Below are 24,315 nucleotides of genomic sequence, written 5' to 3'. Positions count from 1 at the left end.
AGACCTCCACGTTTCCTCTGTGTACATGTATCTTTGAGTCTGTCATCTGCATCTCTATAACTGTCTGGTTTGGTGCTTCAACCCAACAGGACCGACACAGACTTCAGAGGAGAATCAGAACTGCAGAAAAAACAATGGTTGCCAACCTGCCTTCCACTGAGGACCTGTTTACTGCAGGAGTCAAAAAGAGGGCTGTGAAAATATTTACTGACCCCTCGCATCCTGGATATAAACTGTTTCAACTCCTACCCTCAAAATACTGTATCACTATAGAGCTGTGTTTTTCAACCAGTGTGCCGCGACACACTAGACTAGTGTGCCGTAAGACATGGTCAGGTGTGCCGTGAAGCTCAGAAAGAGAAAGAAAACAAGAGAGAGAGAAAGAAAGAAAGAGAGAAAGAAAGAGAGAGAGAGAGAGAGAAAGAAAGCAAGAGAGAGAAAGAGAGAGAGAATGAAAGAAAGAAAGCAAGAGAGAGAAAAAGAAAACAAGAGAGAGAGAAACCAAGAGAGAGAGAGAGAAAGAAAGAGAACAAGAGAGAGAAAGAAAGCAAGAGAGAGAGCAAGAGAGAGAGAGAAAGAAAGAGAGAGAGAGAAAGAGAGGGAGGGAAGGTGGGAGAGAGAAAGATATAGTGGGAGGGAGGGAGAAAGAGAGCAAAAAAGAGAGGAAGGAAGGAAGAGAGAAAGAGGGATGGAGAGAGAGAGAAAAAAGAAGGGAGAGAAAGAGGGAGGGAGAGAGAAATAGAGCGAAAGGGAGGAAGAGAGAGAGAGAGAAAATTGTCCAAACTTTTTTGAGCCACCCCCTCCTACCCTGTGCCTCAGGGTTTTGTAAATGTAAAAAATGTGTAGTTGCTCAAAAAAGGTTGAAAATCACTGCTATAGAGCACTGCACAAGACAATTAGACACAAGAACATCCCCCCCCCAAACACCATCACTGCTGAACAAATAATTCCCACAACACCGTCAAACTATGAACTAAGTCAGTACTACTATTACTACTAGTTTTTTCCTCATCATTGCTATCACCCATCTCCTCCCACTTAAGACTGTATGACAGTAATTTGTTGCTTGTATCCTTAAGATTTTTATTAATATTGTTTCCTCATTGCTTATTTTGATCCCTATGACAATCATTGAGTGTTTTACCTCATGATTCTTAACGAATGTATATTTTCTTTTATGTACACTGAGAGCATATGCATCAAAGACAAATTCCTTACCCTCCAATCACACTTGGCCAATAAAGAATTCTATTCTATTCTATTCTATTTCACTATTGTTATTGTTATTGTTGCTATTGTTATTGTTGTTGTTGTTATTATTACTATTACTATTACTACTATTACTACTATTACTACTACTATTACTACTATTATTACTACTACTACTATTATTATTATTATTATTATTATTATTATTATTATTATTATCATCATCATCAAATAAAGACGGTTCTTTACCACGCCGCTATCTATGGCTTTCTTTCCCTCAGAAAGCGCGGGGAGGCCCTTCCTCCTTATCGGAGGCGCGCAGAAGGAAGCCAGAAATCCGCCCTCAGACGGCGGGAGAGTCGGGGGGCTGGGCGGGTGGCGTCCGGCTGCCTTTCTCGAGGGCGCGGTCGTTGGAGAAGAACGGAGGCGGCCCCAAGGGAAGAGAGAGGTGGGGGGAGAGAGAGGCGGCGGCGCTGAGGCGACGGACGGAGCGGGTCTGTGGGAGGACGCTGCGTCTCCCGCGCGCGGGTCTCACATCGGAGGGCTTCGCCAGGCAGCGCCTGCCGGGAAGCTTCACCTCATCCAGCTCCGCGTAAGGCAGGCTGGCAAAAGGCGCCCGGCCGTCTCTTCACTCCGAGGCGGACGCGCCCACGGGAAACCCCGCCATGGACAGCAGCTCCGCCGCGCCGGAGAACCTGACAGCCGCTTGGCCGTGGAACGCGACGCCTGACGCCCGGCCCGGCGCCGGTTCGGTTCCCTGGGCGGCTGAGGCGGCGCTGGGCTTGCCCCCCGCGGAAAGCAGCGGCGGCGTCGAGGCGGCTCCTTTCTGGGACGGGGCGCTGAACCACGGGCTGAGCGTCTTCGTAGCGCTGGCGCTGTGTGTGACCATGCTGGGCCTGGGCTGCACGGTGGAGCTAAGCCAGTTGGGCGCCCAGCTGAGGCGGCCGCTGGGCTTGTTGCTGGCGCTGCTCTGTCAGTTCGGGCTGATGCCCCTGCTGGCTTTCCTGCTGGCCTTGATCTTCGCCCTCGACGAGGTGGCCGCCGTGGCCGTCTTGCTCTGCGGCTGCTGCCCCGGAGGGAACCTCTCCAACCTCATGTCCCTCCTGGTCGACGGAGACATGAACCTCAGGTAGGCGGGAAGGAGCCAGCTTGAGGGGGGCGAGGATGGTGGTGGAGGGCGGAGGGGCGGTTCTAACCCCTGCCGACGGCCTCTTCGCTCAGCCCGAGGTGCTGTAGGTGTAGCGCTCGCTGTAGCCCAGGTTAAAAGTGGCCGCGGCTGCTAAAATGAAGGTGAAGGTCTTGGAGGTTGGTGAGGGTTCTTCAAACTTGGTAACTTTAAAGACTTGTGGACTTCAACTCCCAGAATTCCCCAGCCAGCTCTGCAGATTACCTCAGAATCAGATAGAAACATATAGACTAGACCTCTTTAAACTTGGCAACTTTAAAAAGTTTTGGACTTTATGCTGGCTGGAGAATTCTGGGAGTTGAAGTCCACAGGTCTTCAAGTTGCTAAGTTTGATGGTCCCTGATAACCCCTTTCTTAATACCAAGGAGAAATTTTAAAATGTGCCACCAAACTCCTTAAAATAAGAATCATCTTCCACATTGCCTCTATACCAGAGGTCTCCAACCTTGGCAATTTTAAGGCTTGTGGACTTCAATTCCCAGAATTCCTCAGCCAGCTCCGCAGATTATCTCAGAACGAGGTAGAAACATCTAGAGCCAGAGGTCCTCAAACTTGGCAACTTAAAGACTTGTGGACTTCAACTCCCAGAATTGACATCCCACCTGTCAACATAGCTGGCTAAAGAATTCTGGGAGTTGAAGCCCACAAGTCTCAAAGTTGCCAAGTTTGAAGACCTCTGTGCTAAGAAATTGGGAGGATAGCAGTGACATTTTCTATGGGTAGTCCTCGACTTGCAATAGCAATAGCATTTAGACTTATATACCGCTTCACAGTGCTTTTACAGCCCCCTCTAAGTGGTTTACAGAATCAGCATATACAGTATTGCCCCCAACAATCTGGGTCCTCATTTCACCCACCTTGGAAGGACAGAAGGCTGAGTCAACTTTGAGCCGGTGGTGAGATTTGAACTGCTGAGCTACAGCTTAGCAGTTAGCTGAAGAATTAGCCTGCAGTGCTGCACTCTAACCACTGCGCCATCCTGGTTCTTCTGCAACACTTGGTTTAGTTACACTGGGAAAAAAAGGAGCGCATGACCGTTTCTTTTCACTGTTAACGATCTTCCAGGCATCCCCCAATTATCACAACAATCAAAATTCAGATGCTTGGCAAGTGGTTCTTATTTATGACCATCGCTGTGTCCCGGAGTCATACGATCCCCTTTTGCGGCCTTCTGACAAGCAGAGTCAATAGGGGGGTTAACAATCAGGGGACTCACTTATCAACGGTGGGAAAGAAGGTCATCCAATGGGGCAAACCCCACCTAACAAATGTCTCACTTAACAATGGAAATATTGGGCTCAGTTGTGGGTTTAAGGCTACCTGTACGGCTCAAATATCTCAAATAAATGATTTTTAATAAAAGGTTTGAGAGACTTCCAATGTGATTGGAATGGTCAACCACAGAACCTACCAGCTTAAAAATAATGTTTCCAGAACTGGTTGAGCTACAGGTGATGAGGTAAAATTATTTTATTTATTTTTATTTATTTATTTATTTTGTCCAATGCACAATGAGGGTTTTAGTGGGTATATATCTATATACACATAGTAAAATACATGATGAAGGTTATAGAGGAGATACTCACAGTAAAATATATATAAGAAAGAATAGAAAAGAAGATATAGTAATAGAACATATCAATGAAAGAATAGAAGAAGAGATATAGGAATAGAAGAAAGGTATAGGAGATATAGGAGAACAGTAGGACAGGGGATGGAAGGCACTCTAGTGCACCTGTACTCGCCCCTTATTGGCCGCTTAGGAATCTGGATAGGTCAACAGTAGATAATCTAAGGGTAAAGTGTTGGGGGTTTGGGGATGACACTATGGAGTCCAGTAATGAATACCACGCTTCGACAACTCGGTTACTGAAGTCATATTTTTTACAGTGAAGTTTGGAGCGGTTAATATTAAGTTTAAATCTGTTGTGTGCTCTTGTGTTGTTGTGGTTGAAGCTGAAGTAGTCGCTGACAGGCAGGACATTGCAGCATATGATCTTGTGATCTAGAGAACTGGAATGGGAAAAAGAGAACTGGAAGCAGGGACAAATGTCCCTCTGTAGGAACTTCCACTAGAGAAATACAATAGGGTGACAGACAATTCTGCAAATATTAAGAGTTGGTTTTGAGCAAAATAAGTTTCTTCCCCTTTCCCCTCCCCCCTCCAAAATGGCTGCCTCCTCTCCTTCACAGAACAGTCTTGAGGTGGGCATTAGATGGCATCAAGAGTACACAGAAAAAAAGAGGCTGAATTCTGCACTACTGGTTAAATGCAGGTCCCTCTGGCCATTGAGAGTAACTGGACCACACAGGAAAAGTTGAGAGGTTTCAGGATGCCACTTATCTTGTGCTCTCAACTCAGTGGTGTCTGTCTTTCTTTCCTTCCTGACAGCATCATTATGACTGCATCCTCCACCTTGCTTGCTTTGATCCTGATGCCTCTTTGCCTGTGGATCTACAGCCGAGCTTGGATCAACACCCCGTTAGTGCGCCTGTTGCCCCTGGGGGCTGTCACCCTGACCTTGTGCAGCACTCTGCTCCCCATCGGCCTTGGGGTTTTCATCCGCTACAGATACGCAAGACTGGCCGACATTATTGTGAAGGTAAGCGGAGCACACACCTGTCTTCTCATGAAAGAAAGAAGGGAAGAAAGAAGGGAAGAAAGAAAGAAAGAAAGAAAGAGAGGAGGGAATAGAAGTAGAAGAAGGGAGGGAATAGAAGTAGAAGTAGAAATAACAGAAATAGAAATAATAGAAATAGAAATAATAAAAATAGAAATAATAAAAATAGAAATAAATAGAAATAAAACATAAAGATAAATAAAGATATAGATTAGATAAATGAGATAGATAGATAGATATACAGACAGACAGACAGATTATGGATGGAGCTAGCTAGCTAGATTAGATAGATAGATAGATAGATAGATAGATAGATAGATAGATAGATAGATAGATAGATAGATAGATAGATAGATGATAGATAGATAGATAGATGATAGATAGATAGATGATAGATAGATGATAGATAGATAGATAGATAGATGATTGATAGATAGATAGATAGATAGATGATAGAAAGATAGATGATAGATAGGTAGGTAGGTAGATAGATGATAGATAGATAGATAGATAGATAGATAGATAGATAGATAGATAGATAGATAGATGATTTAGATAGATAGATAGATAGATAGATAGATAGATAGATGATAGATAGATAGATAGATAGATAGATAGATAGATAGATGATAGATAGATAGATAGATAGATGATAGATAGATGATAGATAGATAAATAGATAGATGATTGATAGATAGATAGATGATAGAAAGATAGATGATAGGTAGGTAGGTAGGTAGCTGGGAAGATAGATAGATAGATAGATAGATAGATAGATAGATAGATAGATAGATAGATAGATAGATAGATAGATGATAGATAGATGATAGATAGATGATAGATAGATAGATAGATGATTGATTGATAGATAGATAGATGATAGAAAGATAGATGATAGATAGGTAGGTAGGTAGGTAGATAGATGATAGATAGATAGATAGATAGATAGATAGATAGATAGATGATTTAGATAGATAGATAGATAGATAGATAGATAGATGATAGATAGGTAGGTAGGTAGATAGATGATAGATAGATAGATAGATAGATAGATAGATAGATAGATAGATAGATAGATAGATAGATAGATAGATGATTGATAGATAGATAGATGATAGATAGATGATAGATAGGTAGGTGGGTAGATAGATGATAGATAGATAGATAGATAGATAGATAGATAGATAGATAGATAGATGATAGGTAGGTAGGTAGGTAGGTAGGTAGGTAGATGATAGATAGATAGATAGATAGATAGATAGATGATAGATAGATGATAGATAGATAGATAGATAGATAGATAGATAGATAGATAGATAGATAGATAGATAGATAGATAGATGATAGATAGATGATAGATAGATAGATGATAGATAGGTAGGTAGGTAGATAGATGATAGATAGATAGATAGATAGATAGATAGATAGATAGATAGATAGATGATTGATAGATAGATAGATAGATAGATAGATAGATAGATAGATGATTGATAGATAGATAGATAGATAGATAGATAGATAGATAGATGATAGATAGATGATAGATAGGTAGGTAGATAGATGATAGATAGATAGATAGATAGATAGATAGATGATAGATAGATAGATAGATAGATAGATAGATAGATAGATGATAGATAGATGATAGATAGGTAGGTAGGTAGATAGATGATAGATAGATAGATAGATAGATAGATGATAGATGATAGATAGATAGATAGATGATAGATAGATGATAGATAGATAGATAGATAGATAGATAGATAGATAGATGATAGATAGATGATAGATAGATAGATGATAGATAGGTAGGTAGGTAGATAGATGATAGATAGATAGATAGATAGATAGATAGATAGATAGATAGATAGATAGATAGATAGATAGATAGATAGAGAGAGAGAGAGAGAGAGAGAGATGATAGATAGATGATAGATAGATGATAGGTAGGTAGGTAGTAGGTAGGTAGGTAGGTAGGTAGGTAGATAGATGATACATAGATAGATAGATAGATAGATAGATAGATGATAGATATATAGATATAGATAGATAGATAGATAGATAGATGATAGATAGATAGATAGATAGATAGATAGATGATAGATAGATGATAGATAGATGATAGGTAGGTAGGTAGGTAGGTAGGTAGATGATAGATAGATGATAGATGATAGATAGATAGATGATAGATAGATGATAGATAGATAGATAGATAGATAGATGATAGATTGATAGATAGATAGATGATAGATAGATAGATAGATAGATAGATAGATAGATAGATGGTAGGTAGGTAGGTAGGTAGGTAGGTAGATAGATAGATAGGTAGGTAGGTAGGTAGGTAGGTAGTAGGTAGATAGATAGATAGATGGTAGGTAGGTAGTAGGTAGATAGATAGATAGATGGTAGGTAGGTAGGTAGATAGATAGATAGACAGACAGACAGACAGACAGACAGACAGACAGACAGACAGACAGACAGACAGATAGATAGCTTAGGGTTGAATTGTGTAGTCCTTGGTGCAGTTTGCTTGCAGGCCTTTCATTACCTGACTATGTACCATAGCGTAGGATTGATGCTATCTACTTGGGCAATGAAATGTCTGCAAGCAAACAACCAAGATCCTGGAGTATCAAGGATGCCAGAGACCTGTCCTTATGCAGTGCAAGAAAATGTTTCTGACTCCTCTATTTGAACAACTAAAGAAGCCACCTCATCTTGTACATCCCACTTGTCAACATCTTTATCGGCCACTCAACAGATAAATGTAGAATCTCAGAATCTCATTTGTTGGAAGAAACTTTAGTTACAGAATCCTAGAAATGATTTTTTAGCCACTATTTATTAAGGTGGTGCCTCTTTCTAAATTGCTCTTCATGGGATAGGATACCTCCCACTTGCCAAATAATTTAGTGTTCTGACCTAGGCTTCCTGATAAATAATCAAGTACAGAGTCCTTAAAAACTATTTTAATTTTAACAGCTGTGAATTACGTTCATTCCCAGCCGTAAGTCCCAAATAATGTTAATGAGTCCAGACAGAAGTTTTTCAGAAGGCTGATAAGCACCAACCTTTATCTCTCTTGACACGCTGCCAAAGAGCTGGGGTGTCACAGTGATTAGAGTGCAGCACTGCAAGCTACTTCAGCTAACTGCTTGCTGTACTTCAGCAGTTCAAATCTCACCACCGGCTCAAGGTTGACTCAGCCTTCCATCCTTCCGAGGTGGGTAAAATAAGGTCCCAGATTGTTGGGGGGCAAGAGGCTGATTCCATAAACCGCTTAGAGAGGGCTGTAAAAGCACTATGAAGCAGTATATAATTCTAAAGTTAGCAGTTGTTATTGCTATTGTTATAAATGCTATTGTTGTAAAGACCTAATTGGTAAGGAGCTTTGCAAGGCCAAACAGAACACAGAGTCAGAAGTGCTGAATTGAACAAAGTTGCTTCCCGCAACAAGTACATCAGTTTACTCCTATGGGAGGGGCCAATCATCTCCAAGCCTTAGTAGCTCTTTTCTTCCGTAACTGTTCTTGCCTTCTGGCAGCTCTGCAGATGCGCGTATTGGGAACAGCCTCCTGCTGTTCCTCTCCCTCGCTCATGTCAGTCTCTGGAGGCTCTTGAGTCAGCACAGACCTCCCAGGTGGCCTGGGTGGGATCTCTGCCTCTGCCACCAAGCCTTCTGCAGATTCCAGGCCCATGTTCCTCCCCAGCCTCCTCACTGTCCGACTCTACTGCAAACTCTGGCGGACCACAACACTTAGCTTGGTAAGATGAGTTTCTGATCTCATCACGCCAACTTCCAGAGGTCCCTGAAACCTTTTATATTTTTGAAGTTAGCTACAACAGGTAATCTGCCACAGTCAGCTGGTATTTCCCCCAAGATTTTGTAAAGATAATATATAAATTTCATAAGATCATCAATGCATTTGGAATACTATGTCCAATTTTGGTGATCACCATACAAAAATGATGTTGGAAAAATTGAAGAGAAGAGCAATAAAGATGATCAGAGGGCTGGAGGCTAAAACATTTGCAGGAACTGGGTATGTCTAGGGCTAATGAAAAGAAGAACTAGGGCGACATAATAGCAGTCTTCCAATACTTGAGGGACTTGGCCCATTTTCCAAAGCCCCTGAGGACAGGACAATAGTAATGGATTTCTATTATTATTATTATTAGAGATAGATTATTATAGATTATTAAAGAGAGATCCAACCCTGAAATTTCCTAACAGTGAGAACTAGGGAGCCACAGTGGCGCAGTGGTAGAATGCAATACTGCAGGCTATTTCTGCTGACTGCTGGCTATTTGGCAGATCGAATCTCACTAGGCTCAAGGTTTACTCATCATTCCTTCCTTCCAAGGTCAGTAAAATGAGGAGCCAGATTGTTGGGGTTAAATATGCTGATTCTGTAAATAAGTTAGAGAGGGCTGTAAAGCACTGTGAAGCGGCATATAGGTCTAAGTGCTCTTGCTAATCAGTGACACAGCTTGCCTCCAGAAGTGTCTGCTCCATTGCTGGAGATTTTAAAGAAGAGGTTGAGCAACCATTTGTCTGGAATGGCATAGAATCTCTTGCTTGAGCAGAGTTTGGGCTAGAAGATCTCCAAGTTCCCTTCCTGATTGTTCTGTCTGGGTCACTCCAGAAGCCAATACCAACCCAAAAAGAGAAGCCAGACACACTGGTAAAAGGCAAAGGCAGTTTATATAATTCAAGGAAAACACAGGTAACAGAAAATGTCCTTACAAACAGGAAAAACGCTGGAACTTCAAATATATACACGAAGGGAATAGTCCATGAAGCAATACCAGATTCTTGCTGCCAAGACGGAGCTGTAGATAGCAAACAGATGCCTCCCACGAGTCTTCCAGACTGCAAGGCCACAAGCCAAGATCAGAGACGCTGAGAATCAAAACAGGTCACCGCAACTCCAATTGATAACACTCCACATGGCTGCAAGGCCTTGCCTGCCTTTTAAACCCTGCTGATGAGGACCACACCCAAACCCAGCTGCTTCTAATTCAATGGTGATAATATCTCTTTAACTGTTCCTTTCGTTGCTCTGAACGTCTCTGTCTCATGTCATTGACAGCTTGTGCGTCATCACCTAATGACTCCAAGCTACTGTCTGGGGAGAGCCCCCCCGGGGCTCTCATGCTGTTCGCCTTCATCCCATTCCTGACTCTCCTCTCCCCCGTCTGACTGTTCAGCCCCCTCCTCTGCACTGTCATCCTCCTCCGGGCATGGAGCCAGCAGAGACACAGCTGGTCCCTGAGCAGCCTCAGGCTGAATCACAACACTGATAATTCTACGTTCTGGGTTCTCTCAGCACTACAGATTGCAACTCACCATGGTCTCAGTGGTTTAAACATATTGAAAACATATTCATTTTCCCTGATCATGTTTCTATTAATAGGACTTCAAATATTTCATCCTTTCATCCTGTTCCTTATAACTGTGTGGTAGAACAATAGTCTTTTAAGATAAAACAGCCAAAATAAGTGTTAAATATTTATGTTTTCATTGTTCAATGTCAGGGGGTTGCATTTATCAAAGAATACTCCTTATTCCTTCATTTAGAAACATAGAAACATAGAAGTCTGACGGCAGAAAAAGACCTCATGGTCCATCTAGTCTGCCCTTATACTATTTTATGTATTTTATCTTAGGATGGATATATGTTTATCCCAGGCATGCTTACATTCAGTTACTGTGGATTTATCTACCACGTCTGCTGGAAGTTTGTTCCAAGGATCTACTACTCTTTCAGTAAAATAATATTTTCTCATGTTGCTTTTGATCTTTCCCTCAACTAACTTCAGATTGTGTCCCCTTGTTCTTGCGTTCACTTTCCTATTAAAAAATACTTCCCTCCTGGACCTTATTTAACCCTTTAATATATTTAAATCTTTCGATCATGTCCCCCCTTTTCCTACTGTCCTCCAGACTATACAGATTGAGTTCATTAAGTCTTTCCTGATACATTTTATGCTTAAGACCTTCCACTATTCTTGTAGCCCATCTTTGGACCCATTCAATTTTGTCAATATCTTTTTGTAGGTGAGGTCTCCAGAACTGAACACAGTATTCCAAATGTGGTCTCACCAGCATTCTATATAGCGGGATCATAATCTCTCTCTTCCTGCTTGTTATACCTCTAGCTATGCAGCCAAGCATCCTACTTGCTTTCCCTACCGCCTGACTGCACTGTTCACCCATTTTGAGACTATCAGAAATCACTACCCCTAAATCCTTTTCTTCTCACGTTTTCGCTAACACAGAACTGCCAATGCAATATTCAGATGGAGGATTCCTTTTCCCCAAGTTCATTATTTTACATTTGGAAACATTAAACTGCAGTTTCCATTGCTTTGACCATTTATCTAGTAAAGCTAAATCATTTACCATATTACAGACGCCTCCAGGAATATCAACCCTATTGCACACTTTAGAGTCATCGGCAAATAGGCAAACCTTCCCTACCAAACCTTCCCCTATTATTATTATTCAGAATACATTGTACTTTTTGCTTTTCAGATACCTCTTACTTATTTGTATTTACTTAATTGCCTGTTCTTCCTTCCATGTCCTATCTGTGTCCTTTTAATTTTCAGTTTGCCATCAATTTTTTTGTAGACATAATGATGGCTTATTTCCCCCCCAGATTTGCATTGTTCCTTGGAATTCCTTTAGTCTGTCATTTTTAAAGGACTGCGTAGCCCCATATTCCTATTAGAATCTTTTATTTTGAAATGACTAAAAGCTGATTGCTTCAAGTCCAGGATATGCGTTTGAATATACTCAAGTTTAGTTTTCTTCAAATTCTAGAATTCCAGAATTATAGTTGTTTTCCTGTGATATTTCTGGAACTTCCACTTTACTCTTCTCTACTGATTAGTGTCAAATCAAGGATTCTATCTCTCTTGTATCTTGCTTTGCTTTCTGAAGCATGCAGTTGTTAGCAAGCCATATTCAGAACCACCTGCAGAGCTCATGCTTAGTTGAGTGCATCTCCCAGCAGATGTCAAGGTAATTAAAGACCGTATTGTCCCATGTCTTCTTGAGTTACAAATTGATTTTGGAAAGCATTTATCTTTTGCCTGGTGGAGTGATTGACAATAAACATCAGCCCTTGTTAGTCTGGTTTGTCGACTGGTTTGAAGCCAGGAATTCTCAAAGTATAATCAAATCATTTCTTTAGGAATTATGATGGCCTTTTGTCCTTATAAACAAATTGTAAACTAGTTGCTAAAATGTGAACCATTAAAATGATCTGTTTTCAGTCATTCCAGTTTTTGTTTTCTTTATTAAGACCTAACGTTATTGATCTATCTTGTCTATCTGTCTGTCATCTATCTATTCTTATCTAATCTATCATCCATATCTTTCTATCTATCTAATCTTATCTATCTAATCTTATCTATTTATCTATCTCTTATCTTTCTTTCTATCAATCTATCTTTCTGTCATCTGTCATCTATCAATTTAATCTTATCCATCATCTATCACCTCTCTATTGTCTATCTATCTATCTATCTATCTATCTATCCTATATCTAATCTCTCTTATCATATCTATCTATCTATCTATCTATCTATCTATCTATCTATCTATCTATCTCTATCTAACCTATCTTATCATAGCTATCTGCCTGCCTGCTGCCTGCCTATCTATCTATCTATCTATCTATCTATCTATCTATCTATCTATCTATCTATCTATCTATCTCTAATCTCTCTTATCATATCATATCAATCAATCAATCAATCTATCTATCTATCTATCTCTTATCCATCAAATCTTATCTATCTAATCATTATCTTTCCTATCTTTCTATTGTCTGTCTATCTCCTTCCTTCCTTCCTTCCTTCCTTTCTTTCTTTCTCATCTATCCATCCATCCCTCGTCACCTGAGGCCAGGACAAGAATGAATGGGTGGCAACTCATTTTATAAAGAAATCCAACATGGAATTAAAGAGAAATTTCCTGACAGTGAGAACAATTAATCAGTAAAGGAGCTTGCCACCAAAAGTTGTAGGTCCTCCATCTCTGAAAGTTTTCAAGAAAAGATTGGGCAGCCATTTGTCTCTATGGTATAAGAATTCCTGCCCTGAGCAGTGGATCAGATTAGAAGGCCCCCACGTCCCTTCCAGCTCTATGGTTCTATTATTGGTTCTCAAGGGGCCTTGTGAAAAGAAAGGCAATACATTTTAGAAACAGTGTTTTCATTCAAAGGTAACAGGTCCCATCCAGTATAGCCACTCTTCTCCTCTTAAACAATGGATATCTGAAATTTTCAGGGTTTTCACCCCCAACCTGTGACAGGATCATGCTTAATGATTTTGAAATCATCTTTACCATGCTTTGATACAACTTACTCTCCCCAATCCTTTTAACTCATCTTGATCCTGGAGTCATTCATTCAGAACGTGCAGATAATATTCCCTGTAACCAGTTTTCTCTTCTTTATACAATATATTTAGTTATAAGAACTTCATTTGTTGCATCTTCTGGTTCCTTCCCAAATCTTTTAATATGAATCCAAATGGCAGATGAAAATTATAATCTCAACTGCCAGTTCTTGAGGTTCCTTCTTAAAACCACAGACGTCTACAATAGCATAGCTGCAGGTGCTCTTGGCCATCTTGTTTATTTTGAAGGTGGCTTAGAGCAGGAGTGTCAAATTCAAGGTCCGAGGGCTGGATGCGGCACAGTAGTTAAACTGCAGCACTGCAGACTACTTCAGCTAACTATTAGCTGTAGTTCAGCCATTCAAATCTCACCACCAACTCAAGGTCGACTCAGCCTTCCATCCTTCCAGTGTGGGTAAAATGAGGACCCAGATTGTTGGGGGCAATAGGCTGATTCTGCAAACCGCTTAGAGAGGGATGTAAAACCACAATGAAGCGCTATATAAGTCTAAATGCTATTGCTATTGCTCTCAAGCCTGCAGGGTACTTAGATCTGGCCCATTGGGCCACTCTGGAAACAGAGAAGGACCTGCCCGTGGTGCCTCTGCCAGTGAAAATGGAGCTCAGGAGAGCTCTGTGCAGCCCTCTGGAGCTCCCTTTTCATTGACAGAAAATTGCAGGAGGCCATCGCAGCCAAAAACAGAAAACCGCAGGGACTCCCAAACTCCATTTTTCCCAGCAGAAGGTTGCAGGAGACTGTCGCAGGCAAAAATAGAGCCCATTTTTTCTAGAAGAGTACTTGGGTCGCCCAAGGTGCCCCCGACACAAGTGACATCAAGCTGGCCACGCCCACCTCAGCCACACCCACTCCATCCCCTTAAGGTCAAACACAACCCTGATGTGGCCCTCAATGTCATCAAGTTTGAGACCCCTGATTTAGAGGAATAGGAAGGAAAAATACTAAATTTGACATTTATTCCTAGCAAATAACCTATTTTAAAATCTAATGAATCCAGTTGATGGTTTCTGTTTATTTTTCTTTCTTATCTCATTATTTCTTGCCCCCCTCCAAAATAGGCTCCTGTTTACCAGTTAACAATCCTTTTATCTTTAAAATACTTTCAAACTCAAGAGAGGAGATTAAACAAAAAAAAATCCGTAAAAAAACCTATTTCTCCTCCCTTTCTTCCAACTGGATTCGATGCTGTTCCTTTAGACCTGATTCATGCTCATCTCATGCGCACTTATCGGAAATCAGAGTAGAGTTTGGATGGTTCTCCTGCATTTAATGCATTTAGGCTGACATTTCCTGCTGTTCTTTGTTCAAGAGGAATGTAATGTTAATTATGGAGCATTAATCAGGGACAAAAATTTGAATTGTGCCAGCAAGCATCCAGATTCATTGAGGACATGGAAGGTTGCATAATTAACTTTATCTCATTAATTAGTAGTTGCTGAGAAGCATGAGGACTATAATGTACTATTTATGGCCTGACTGAAGTTTGAACAGATATTTATTTGGACCAGTGTATAGTAGAACACAATGTAATGTACAGTAGATCCAGATCCAATATTACAAGTAAGAATGGGATCCTTTGGGAGGTAAACTGTTTCTTTTCCCATTCTTATGTAAGAAAGTCAAAACAGAGGCCCAGCAATGCTAAATGAAGAACGTATCATGTGTAAGAATTCTGTTCCAGCTAATAATGATAATGATAATGATGATGATGATGATGATGATGATGATAATAATAATAATAATAATAATAATAATAATAATAATAATAATAAATTTATTAGATTTGTATGCCGCCCCTCTCTGAAGACTCGGAGCAGCTCACAACAGTAACAAAATACAACGTGATACAAATCCAATATTAAAACTAATTTTAAAACCCATTATTATTAAAAAAAACACATTCAATTCTACACAATCACACCATTCTCAAATGCTAGAGTCAGAAAGATGGGGGGAGGATTAATCCCCACATGCCTGGTGGCATAAATGGGTCTTTAACATTTTGCGGAAGGCAAGGAGGGTCAGGACAATTCGAATCTCTGGGGGGAGTTGATTCCAAAGGGCTGGGGCCGCCACAGAGAAGACTCTACCCCTAGGTCCCGCCAGACGGCATTGTTTAGTCAACGGGACCCGGAGAAGGCCAACCCTGTGGGACCCAATTGACCACTGGGATTCATGCGGCAGAAGGCAGTCCCATAGGTATCCTGGTCTGATGCCATATAGGGCTTTATAGATCATTCCCAACACTTTAAATTGTGATCGGAAAGTGATCGGCAACCAATGTAAGCTGTGGAGTGTTGACAAGACATGGGCGTATCTAGGGAGGCCCATGATTGCTCGCGTGGCCACATTCTGCATGATCTGAAGTTTCCGAACACTTTTCAAAGGTAGCCCCATGTAGACAGTATTGCAGTAGTCAAACCTCGAGGTGATGAGGGCATGAGTGATTGTGAGCAGAGACTCTCTGTCCAAATAAGGCCACAACTGGTGCACCAGGCGAACCTGGGCAAATGCCCTTCTTGCCACAGCCGAAAGATGATGTTCTAATGTTAGCTGTGGATCGAGGAGGACGCCCACGTTGAGGACCCTCTCTGAGGGGGTCAATAATTCCCCCCCTGAGTGATGGATGGACAGATGGAATTGTCCTTGGGAGGCAAAACCCACAGCCACCCTGTCTTGTCAGGGTTGAGTTTGAGCCTGTTGACACCCATCCAGACTCTAACAGCCTCCAGGCACCGGCACATCACTTCCACTGCTTCACCGACTGGACATGTCCAGGGAAGGCTTCTTGAGGAGGGGGCGCACAAGTGCCTCCTTGTAGGGAGCCAGGAGGGAACCCCCCAAAGAAGCATTGACAATCTCCTGGACCCAACTCCATGTCACCTCCCTGCTGGCTGAGACCAACCAGGAGGGACATGGATCCAGTAAACAGGTGGCAGAACTCACAGCTCCAATGACCTTGTCCACTTCATGAGGTGTCACCAGGTCAAACTCCTCCCAGACAGGTGGGCAAAGACAAGCCCCAGTCACCTCGTCTGAAACATTGTCAGTCAACACTGCTGTCTAATTGGAGTCAAGGTCCATCCGAATCTGAGCGATTTAACAACGAAAAACTTATTAAAATCCTCGGCACTACCCGGCAAGGGCTCCCCAACTTCCCTCTGAATAAGATCCGTACAACATTCCCCATGACAATCTAAACCAACTGGTATCATTGAGGTCAAGAAAGAAAACAAGAACCAAAGAAGTGTAAATAATTCATAGTCTTATTTATTGGCCAAAGTATATTTTATTTATTTATCTATTTATTAGAGTTGAAAGGGACCTTTTAGGTCATCTAATCCAACCCCCTGCTCAGGCAGGAATCCTACACTACCCCAGTCAGATGGCAGTCCAATCTCCTCTTAAATATGTCGAGTGTTGGGGTGTTCACAACCTCCACTGGCAGGCCGTTCTATTGGTTGATCGCTCTGACCATCAGGAAGTTCTTCCTTATTTCCAGGCTGAATCTTTCCTTGGTCAGTTTCCATCTGTTGCTCCTAGTCTGCCCACTGGTGCCCTTGAAGATAGTGTGACTCCTTCCTCTCTATGGCAACCCGTGCCACATCCAGCCCACAAGGCGCGAGTTTGACACCTATTCTATACAAATATTCATTGGATACTTATTGGTTCTATAGGAGAAAATGGCATTATTATCTCCGAGACCGCCTTCTGCCGCATGAATCCCAGCGACCGATTAGGTCCCGCAGAGTGGGCCTTCTCCGGGTCCCGTCAACTAAACAATGTCGTTTGGCGGGCCCCAGGGGAAGAGCCTTCTCTGTGGCGGCCCCGACTCTCTGGAACCAGCTCCCCCCAGAGATTAGAACTGCCCCCACCCTCCTTGCCTTTCGTAAACTCCTCAAAGCCCACCTTTGTCGTCAGGCATGGGGGAATTGAAATATCTCCCCCGGGCCTATACAATTTATGTATGGTATGTTTGTATGTATGTCTGCTTAATAATGGGTTTTTAAAAATATCTGAACTGTTTTGTGTTGTGAGCCGCCCCGAGTCTACGGAGAGGGGGGCATACAAATCTAATAAATAAATAAATAAAATAAATTATTAGTACTGCGGACACTTAGTGGGATGAAAACAGCCACTTATCTAAGTGTAGTCTTCAAATAGAAAATTAGAGAGATTAGTGGAAAAAAATTGTCTTAATGGAGAGGAACTTCAAAGTTACAGATTGAGAAATTATGGCCTGGCATAAAACCAAATTAAAATAAATGCAGAGAAATCGATTTCTTTCAGGAGGACTTGGATTTGTTCACTTAATGACTCACGTCTCTAAACAACTTTGGCCAGAAAATGGTCAGTAAAATACTGATTTAAATTTGGTGGGGGGAAAAGGGGGGAAAAACAGAGGAATTTGATTATTCTTTGAGGAAGGGCTGCAACCCCCCTACTCCAATTCAAGACTCTTCTTTCCTCCCATTTATGTCTGTATGACTGTAACATGTTGCTTGTATCCCTAAGATTTTTATTAATATTGTTTTCCGATTGCTTATTTGACCCTTATGGTAATCATTAGGTGTTGTATCTCATGATTCTGGACAAATGTATATTTTCTTTCATACACACTGAGAACATATGCATCAAAGACAAATTCCTTGTGTGTCCAATCACACTTGGCCAATAAAGAATTTATTCTATTCTATTCTATTCTAAATTCTATTCTATGCCATGCCATGCCATGCTGTTCTACTCTATGAGAAGCATTATATAGTGTCCCAAACTCATTTAAGCATACTATCCACAGGCGCACCTGCATGTCCACGTGTGATTTTGCTACCTGCCCAGGTGCAGTAGCATAATTGCTTTGGACTCTGCTAGCAATCAATAGTCACGGGGGCAAGCATATGTCATTTAAGATCCCCATTATTAAGCAGTCCACCTCTGGTTGTCACCTTACACATTTGCCAGGGTGCACCATGGCCCATAATCTTTGGAAAACCAAATCTTGAGGCTCAATATGATAAGAGGATCTGGGAAGTTGGCCATTCCAGGATATTATCACGATGGCCTTGACTATAGCGTTTGTGCCATTGGCAATAATACCCACAGGCAAATCCAGAATGTTTAGTAAATGGGAACAGATATTGCTTTATTGCTCCTGAACCGAAGCCCTCAGTATGAATATTGAGTAGAACCACCACTGAAAATAAAATAATATGTTGGCAAGCAAAGTACTCCAGCAATCAAAGAGCCACAAAGGCTGACGGATAGAACAAATTGATCCTTATTTGGGCCAATTGGAACCTCACAACACAAACTGTTCACAAAGAGGAGACAATGTCGCTTGGTGGGGCCCAGGGGAAGAGTCTTCCCTATGGGGGCCCCGGCCCTCTGGAATCAGCTCCCCCCAGAGATTCGCACTGCCCCCACCCTCCTCACCTTCCGCAAAACTCACTTATGCTACCAGGCTTGGGGAGATTAGATCTTAGTTCCCTGGCCGATGAATATTATGTATGGTTGTTGTCTGAATGGGTATAGAAACATAGAAACATAGAAGACTGACGGCAGAAAAAGACCTCATGGTCCATCTAGTCTGCCCTTTTACTATTTCCTGTATTTTATCTTACAATGGATATATGTTTATCCCAGGCATGTTTAAATTCAGTTACTGTGGATTTCCCAACCACGTCTGCTGGAAGTTTGTTCCAAGGATCTACTACTCTTTCAGTAAAATAATATTTCCTCATGTTGCCTTTGATCTTTTCCCCAACTAACTTCAGATTGTGTCCCCTTGTTCTTGTGTTCACTTTCCTGTTAAAAACACTTCCCTCCTGAACCCTATTTAACCCTTTAACATATTTAAATGTTTCGATCATGTCCCCCCTTTTCCTTCTGTCTTCCAGACTATACAGATTGAGTTCATTCAGTCTTTCCTGATACGTTTTATACTTGATTTTTAACATAATTGGGGATTTTAGACTAGTTTACTTAGTTTTAATTAATTGGATTTATCCTACTGTATTCTACCATTTCTTTTTATATGTTGTAAGCTGCCCCGAGTCTCCGGAGAGGGTGGCATATAAATCCAACAAGCAAGCAAACAAACAAGCAAGCAAACAAACAACAACAACAATAAATATATTATATTTAATAAATATATTAAAGGGTTAAATAAGGTCCAGGAGGGAAGTGTTTTTAATAGGAAAGTGAACACAAGAACAAGGGGACACAATCTGAAGTTAGTTGGGGAAAAGATCAAAGGCAACATGAGGAAATATTATTTTACGGAAAGAGTAGTAGATTCTTGGAGCAAACTTCCAGCAGACGTGGAAGACAAATCCATAGTAACTGAATTTAAACATGCCTGGGATAAACATATATCCATCCTAAGATAAAATACAGAAAATAGTATAAGGGCAGACTAGATGGACCATGAGGTCTTTTTCTGCCGTCAGACTTCTATGTTTCTATGTTTCTAACAACAATAATAATTTATTAGATTTGTATGCTGCCCCTCTCCAAGGACTCGCAACAGCAGGATAAAACAAACATTTATCCTGTGGAAAACACTAGTTTGTTACCACAATGGTTTGACTCAGGTTCAGTTTTCTCCCTCAGCAGAACCCCTGTGCTGAGATAAATGCTGCTCAGTGTATTTGGGGCACATGAATAAGTTAACCAACAGTCCCAAATTATGCAGGCAGCAAAATTAAAAGGGGACATGAACTCTTGATTTCTCTGACCACCAGACCAGTACATGGGTGACCTTAGTCTCATCACTTCACCACTCTGTCTCTCATATATACCTACACATACAGTCAATGGGGTCCAAGTGGGAAAAATATTAAAATGTTAGTGAAAATGTAGTGCACAGCAAGCAGATTCCATGTTAGGAATCATTAGAAAAAGGTCTGTAAATAAATTTGACATTCTAATATGACTCTTTAGATTTTCCAAGTGCAACTATGCACTTGTGACGTTTTGAAAGGGTAGAGCTGGAAAAAGGGCAGGAAGGGGCAAATAAGATTACTACATGGCTAAAATATCTTCCTTGCAGCAAGAAATGCCACTGGGGTCTTTTAAACCTAGAAATGGGGATAAAGAGGAACGTGAATCAGTGCAGTCAGGTGGTAGGGAAAGCAAGTAGGATGCTTGGCTGCATAGCTAGAGGTATAACAAGCAGGAAGAGGGAGATTATGATCCCGCTATATAGAGTGCTGGTGAGACCACATTTGGAATACTGTGTTCAGTTCTGGAGACCTCACCTACAAAAAGATATTGACAAAATTGAACAGGTCCAAAGACGGGCTACAAGAATGGTGGAAGGTCTTAAGCATAAAACCTATCAGGAAAGACTTAATGAACTCAATCTGTATAGTCTGGAGGACAGAAGGAAAAGGGGGGACATGATTGAAACATTTAAATATGTTAAAGGGTTAAATAAGGTTCAGGAGGGAAGTGTTTTTAATAGGAAAGTGAACACAAGAACAAGGGGACACAATCTGAAGTTAGTTGGGGGAAAGATCAAAAGCAACATGAGAAAATATTATTTTACTGAAAGAGTAGTAGATCCTTGGAACAAACTTCCAGCAGATGTGGTAGATAAATCCACAGTAACTGAATTTAAACATGTCTGGGATAAACTTATATCTATCCTAAGATAAAATACAGACTAGATGGATCATGAGGTCTTTTTCTGCCGTCAGTCTTCTATGTTTCTATGCTTCTATGAATAAAGTATTTTCTTACTCTACCTCAGTATTAGAATCTGGGGTGATTTAAATGAAATTAAAAGACACAATTAATATACCTCTAAGATCATTTCTCTTGGCTGCGATTTTCAATTATTATTCTTTTTTGGGGGGGGGTGTATGTCTTGCCTTCTTTTTTTCTGAAAGTTGCAAAGGCAACATTTTAAAAAGCTTTTAAAACTTTTAAGTAGTCTTGTCTGATTCTGATTGGTACAACTAAAATATAATTGCATGCAGTAGGTAGTCCTTGACTTAATTGAGCCCGGGATTATGGTCATAAGTTAAGTATGTCACCAAGTGACTGTGCCTAATTTTGCAAACTTTTTTTTAATGTTGTTTGGCGGGACCCAGGGAAAGAGCCTTCTCTGTGGCGGCCCCTACCCTCTGGAACCAGCTCCCCCCAGAGATCAGAATTGCCCCCACCCTCCTCGCCTTTTGTAAGCTCCTTAAAACCCACCTCTGTCGTCAGGCATGGAGGAATTGAGATATTCCTTCCCCCTAGGCCTATACGATTTATGCATGGTATGTTTGTGTGTATGTTTGGTTTTTAATAAGGGTCTTTTAATTATTTTAAATATTAGATTTGTTATATGTTGTTTCATTATTGCTGTTAGCCGCCCCAAGTCTACGGAGAGGGGCGGCATACAAATCAAATCAAATCAAATCAAATCAAATCAATCAATCAATAAATGTATTATTTATTATTTTGACTTTTATGCCCCCCCCCCAATCCCACTAGGACTTAGGGTGGCTTACAACAACAACAATAAAATATAACATGAAAAGTCAAATATAAATGGCAAAAGTAATTTAAAACCCCCCATTATACTAACAATTAATAAACAATTAATAAACTCTAACAAACAATCCAATTTAGCACACATACACATCAATCATTCAGTTCAGCCGTGGTAAGATGTATCTCTTGAGCTAATATAGCTAGTATATTAGAGCTAACATAGCTCTTGAGAAAGAAAAATGTACTTAATTTGCCCCAAATGCAATCAGGTGATCAACCAATTTAATTTTCATCCAATTCTGTCTTTCCTAGATCTCCTTGTGGTCTCTCCTGCTGACTCTGGTGATACTTTTCATTCTCACTGGTACCATGCTTGGTCCTGAACTTCTGGCTTCTATTCCTGCGGCCGTATACGTAGTAGCAGTGCTGATGCCCTTGGCAGGTTTCGGCTGTGGCTACGGGATAGCGACTTTATTCCGCTTGCCCCCGCACAGCAAGCGGACAGTGTCCTTGGAAACCGGCTGCCAAAATGTCCAGCTCTGTACCGCTATCCTCAAGTTGAGCTTTCCAGCGCGATTCATTGGGAGCATGTATATGTTCCCTTTACTCTACGCCCTCTTTCAATCCGCTGAAGCTGGGCTGTTCGTACTGGCTTACAAGATCTACGGAAAGGATTTGTACAAGCAGGAGCCTCTCGGAGGAGATAACGAAGAAGATACAGATGTTTCTTACAAGAAACTGAAGGAAGAAGAAATCCCAGAAGTTTCTTACGGCACAGTAATTGCTGGGGATCGTGGTCCAGTGTTTATGGAGCCCACCCAGACTGTCCTCTAGAGCAGTGGTTCTCAACTTAGGGGGTCAGGACCTCTTTGGCGGTCAAACGACTGTTTCACAGGGGTCGCCTAAGACCATGGGAAAACACAAATTTCCCATGGTGTTAGGAACTAAAGCTTCTATTCTGGCGCCTTGGAACATATTTTTACAATCCGACCAATCAGGTGTTTACAGTGGGGGGTGCCCTTCTGACCTTCCTGCCAATCAGCTTAAAGCTCTGTTGGGAGAATTGGCGCTAGACTTATGGCTGGGGGTCACCACAACATGAGGAACTGTATTAAGGGGTTAGAAAGGTTGAGAACCACTGCTTTAGAGGAAGAGAAGATCTTTATACATCATGTGATGAAATAAACTGGTCAGCCAAGTAGGAGAACATTGAGGGTCCTGAGCATTTGTTGTTATGTTGGTTTTCTCACTGTGCTCAGAAGTGATTGCACAACTCTTCAACCTGTCCTCGGAAAATGCCATCATCACATCAGCACACCAGAAAAAGAAAAAGAACAGGAGATTGAGGCAAACAAGAGGGAAAGAGGGAGGGACAGGGAAAGAAGGGGGGGGGAGAATGAGAGAACATATTTATGAATGTATTTGATAATTGTAAATCTCCTGCATCAACTGCATTTGCTGTTTAAAAAAAAGTTGTGTACATCGTGTATTATTCAGCTTCTACATTGAAAAGATTGAAGTAAAGTTGTCTTGTCCTCACGGCTGATTAAATTACTTGCAAATATGGCAAGCCATTAAGAAATTTATCTCAGACTGCCTGCCTCATCCACAGTTCAGAAGTACCTCTTCCAGAGGAAGGAGAAGAACTTAGGCAATAAAAATTGCATGTTTTCTTGCTGGGGTTAATTCTTTGTGACAGATACATTTGGGAGAGGAAAACTGATTGGAGGCAATCGTGTTTAAACAAGAAACACCTGTTCTTTCTTTTAACTGCAACAGCTGTGCAAGACCTCAATCTGAATTCTCCCAACTGGGATATACACTGCTCAAAAAAATAAATAAAGGGGACACTTAAACAACACAATACTGTATAACTCAGAGTAAATCAAACTTCTGTGGAATCAAACTGTCCACTTAGGAAGCAACACTGATTGACAATCAAATTCACATGCTGTTGTGCACATCCAAGTTTGTACAGAACAAAGCATTCGATGAGAATAGTTAATTCATTCAGATCTAGGGTGTGTTATTTGAGTGTTCCCTTTATTTCTTTGAGCAGTGTATTTTGAATGCATCTAGAGGAAACAGACCTAGGATGGGGGAATAGAGGTCATGGAGACCAGCAAAGAGGTAACCCCCAAGTACATACATCAGGCAAAATTAGTCTACTGAACTCAACAGGTTTTTTCCCCATTACAAATGGGAATGGGAATCTTGCTCAGGAATAAATCCCATTACAGTATTTCAAATCTTTACAGTTTAAAAGAATTTAGGGTATAACCAAACAGGCTGCTTAATATCTCTCAAACATTTCAATTGCTGCTAAATGACAATAAAATATAAGGGATCTCTGCAAAAAACCAATGCTACAGCACACAGACACA

General features: G+C 41.1%; 1 protein-coding gene across 2 annotated transcripts; it reads left to right on the top strand.

The window, feature by feature from the left end:
* The first annotated feature begins 1,604 nt into the window (after window positions 1-1,604).
* On the top strand, window positions 1,605-23,513 carry SLC10A4 (solute carrier family 10 member 4). Of its 2 annotated transcripts, XM_070757159.1 has the most exons (4): window positions 1,605-2,338; window positions 4,788-4,998; window positions 22,244-22,743; window positions 23,065-23,513. In XM_070757159.1, the coding sequence occupies exons 1-4, from the start codon at window positions 1,875-1,877 to the stop codon at window positions 23,114-23,116; spliced, it is 1,227 nt and encodes a 408-aa protein (XP_070613260.1). In that variant the 5' UTR covers window positions 1,605-1,874; the 3' UTR covers window positions 23,117-23,513. The 2 variants fall into 2 exon arrangements, with proteins under 2 accessions (XP_070613260.1, XP_070613261.1); XM_070757160.1 differs by having other exon boundaries at window positions 22,244-23,263.
* The last annotated feature ends 802 nt before the right edge of the window (window positions 23,514-24,315 follow it).

The sequence above is a fragment of the Erythrolamprus reginae genome, chromosome 7 (assembly GCF_031021105.1).
Source record: "Erythrolamprus reginae isolate rEryReg1 chromosome 7, rEryReg1.hap1, whole genome shotgun sequence".
Classification (NCBI taxonomy): Eukaryota; Metazoa; Chordata; class Lepidosauria; order Squamata; family Dipsadidae; genus Erythrolamprus; species Erythrolamprus reginae.
Note: the sequence above shows the minus strand (reverse complement) of the source record. Positions and strands in the feature narration are given on the sequence as shown.

Coding starts and splice junctions, on each gene's coding strand:
- SLC10A4 (XM_070757159.1), top strand. CDS start 1,875: ATGGACAGCAGCTCCGCCGCGCCGGAGAACCTGACAGCCGCTTGGCCG. Junction 2,339..4,787: donor GACGGAGACATGAACCTCAG/GTAGGCGGGAAG, acceptor CCTTCCTGACAG/CATCATTATGACTGCATCCT. Junction 22,744..23,064: donor CGTGGTCCAGTGTTTATGGA/GCCCACCCAGAC, acceptor AGAAAGGTTGAG/AACCACTGCTTTAGAGGAAG.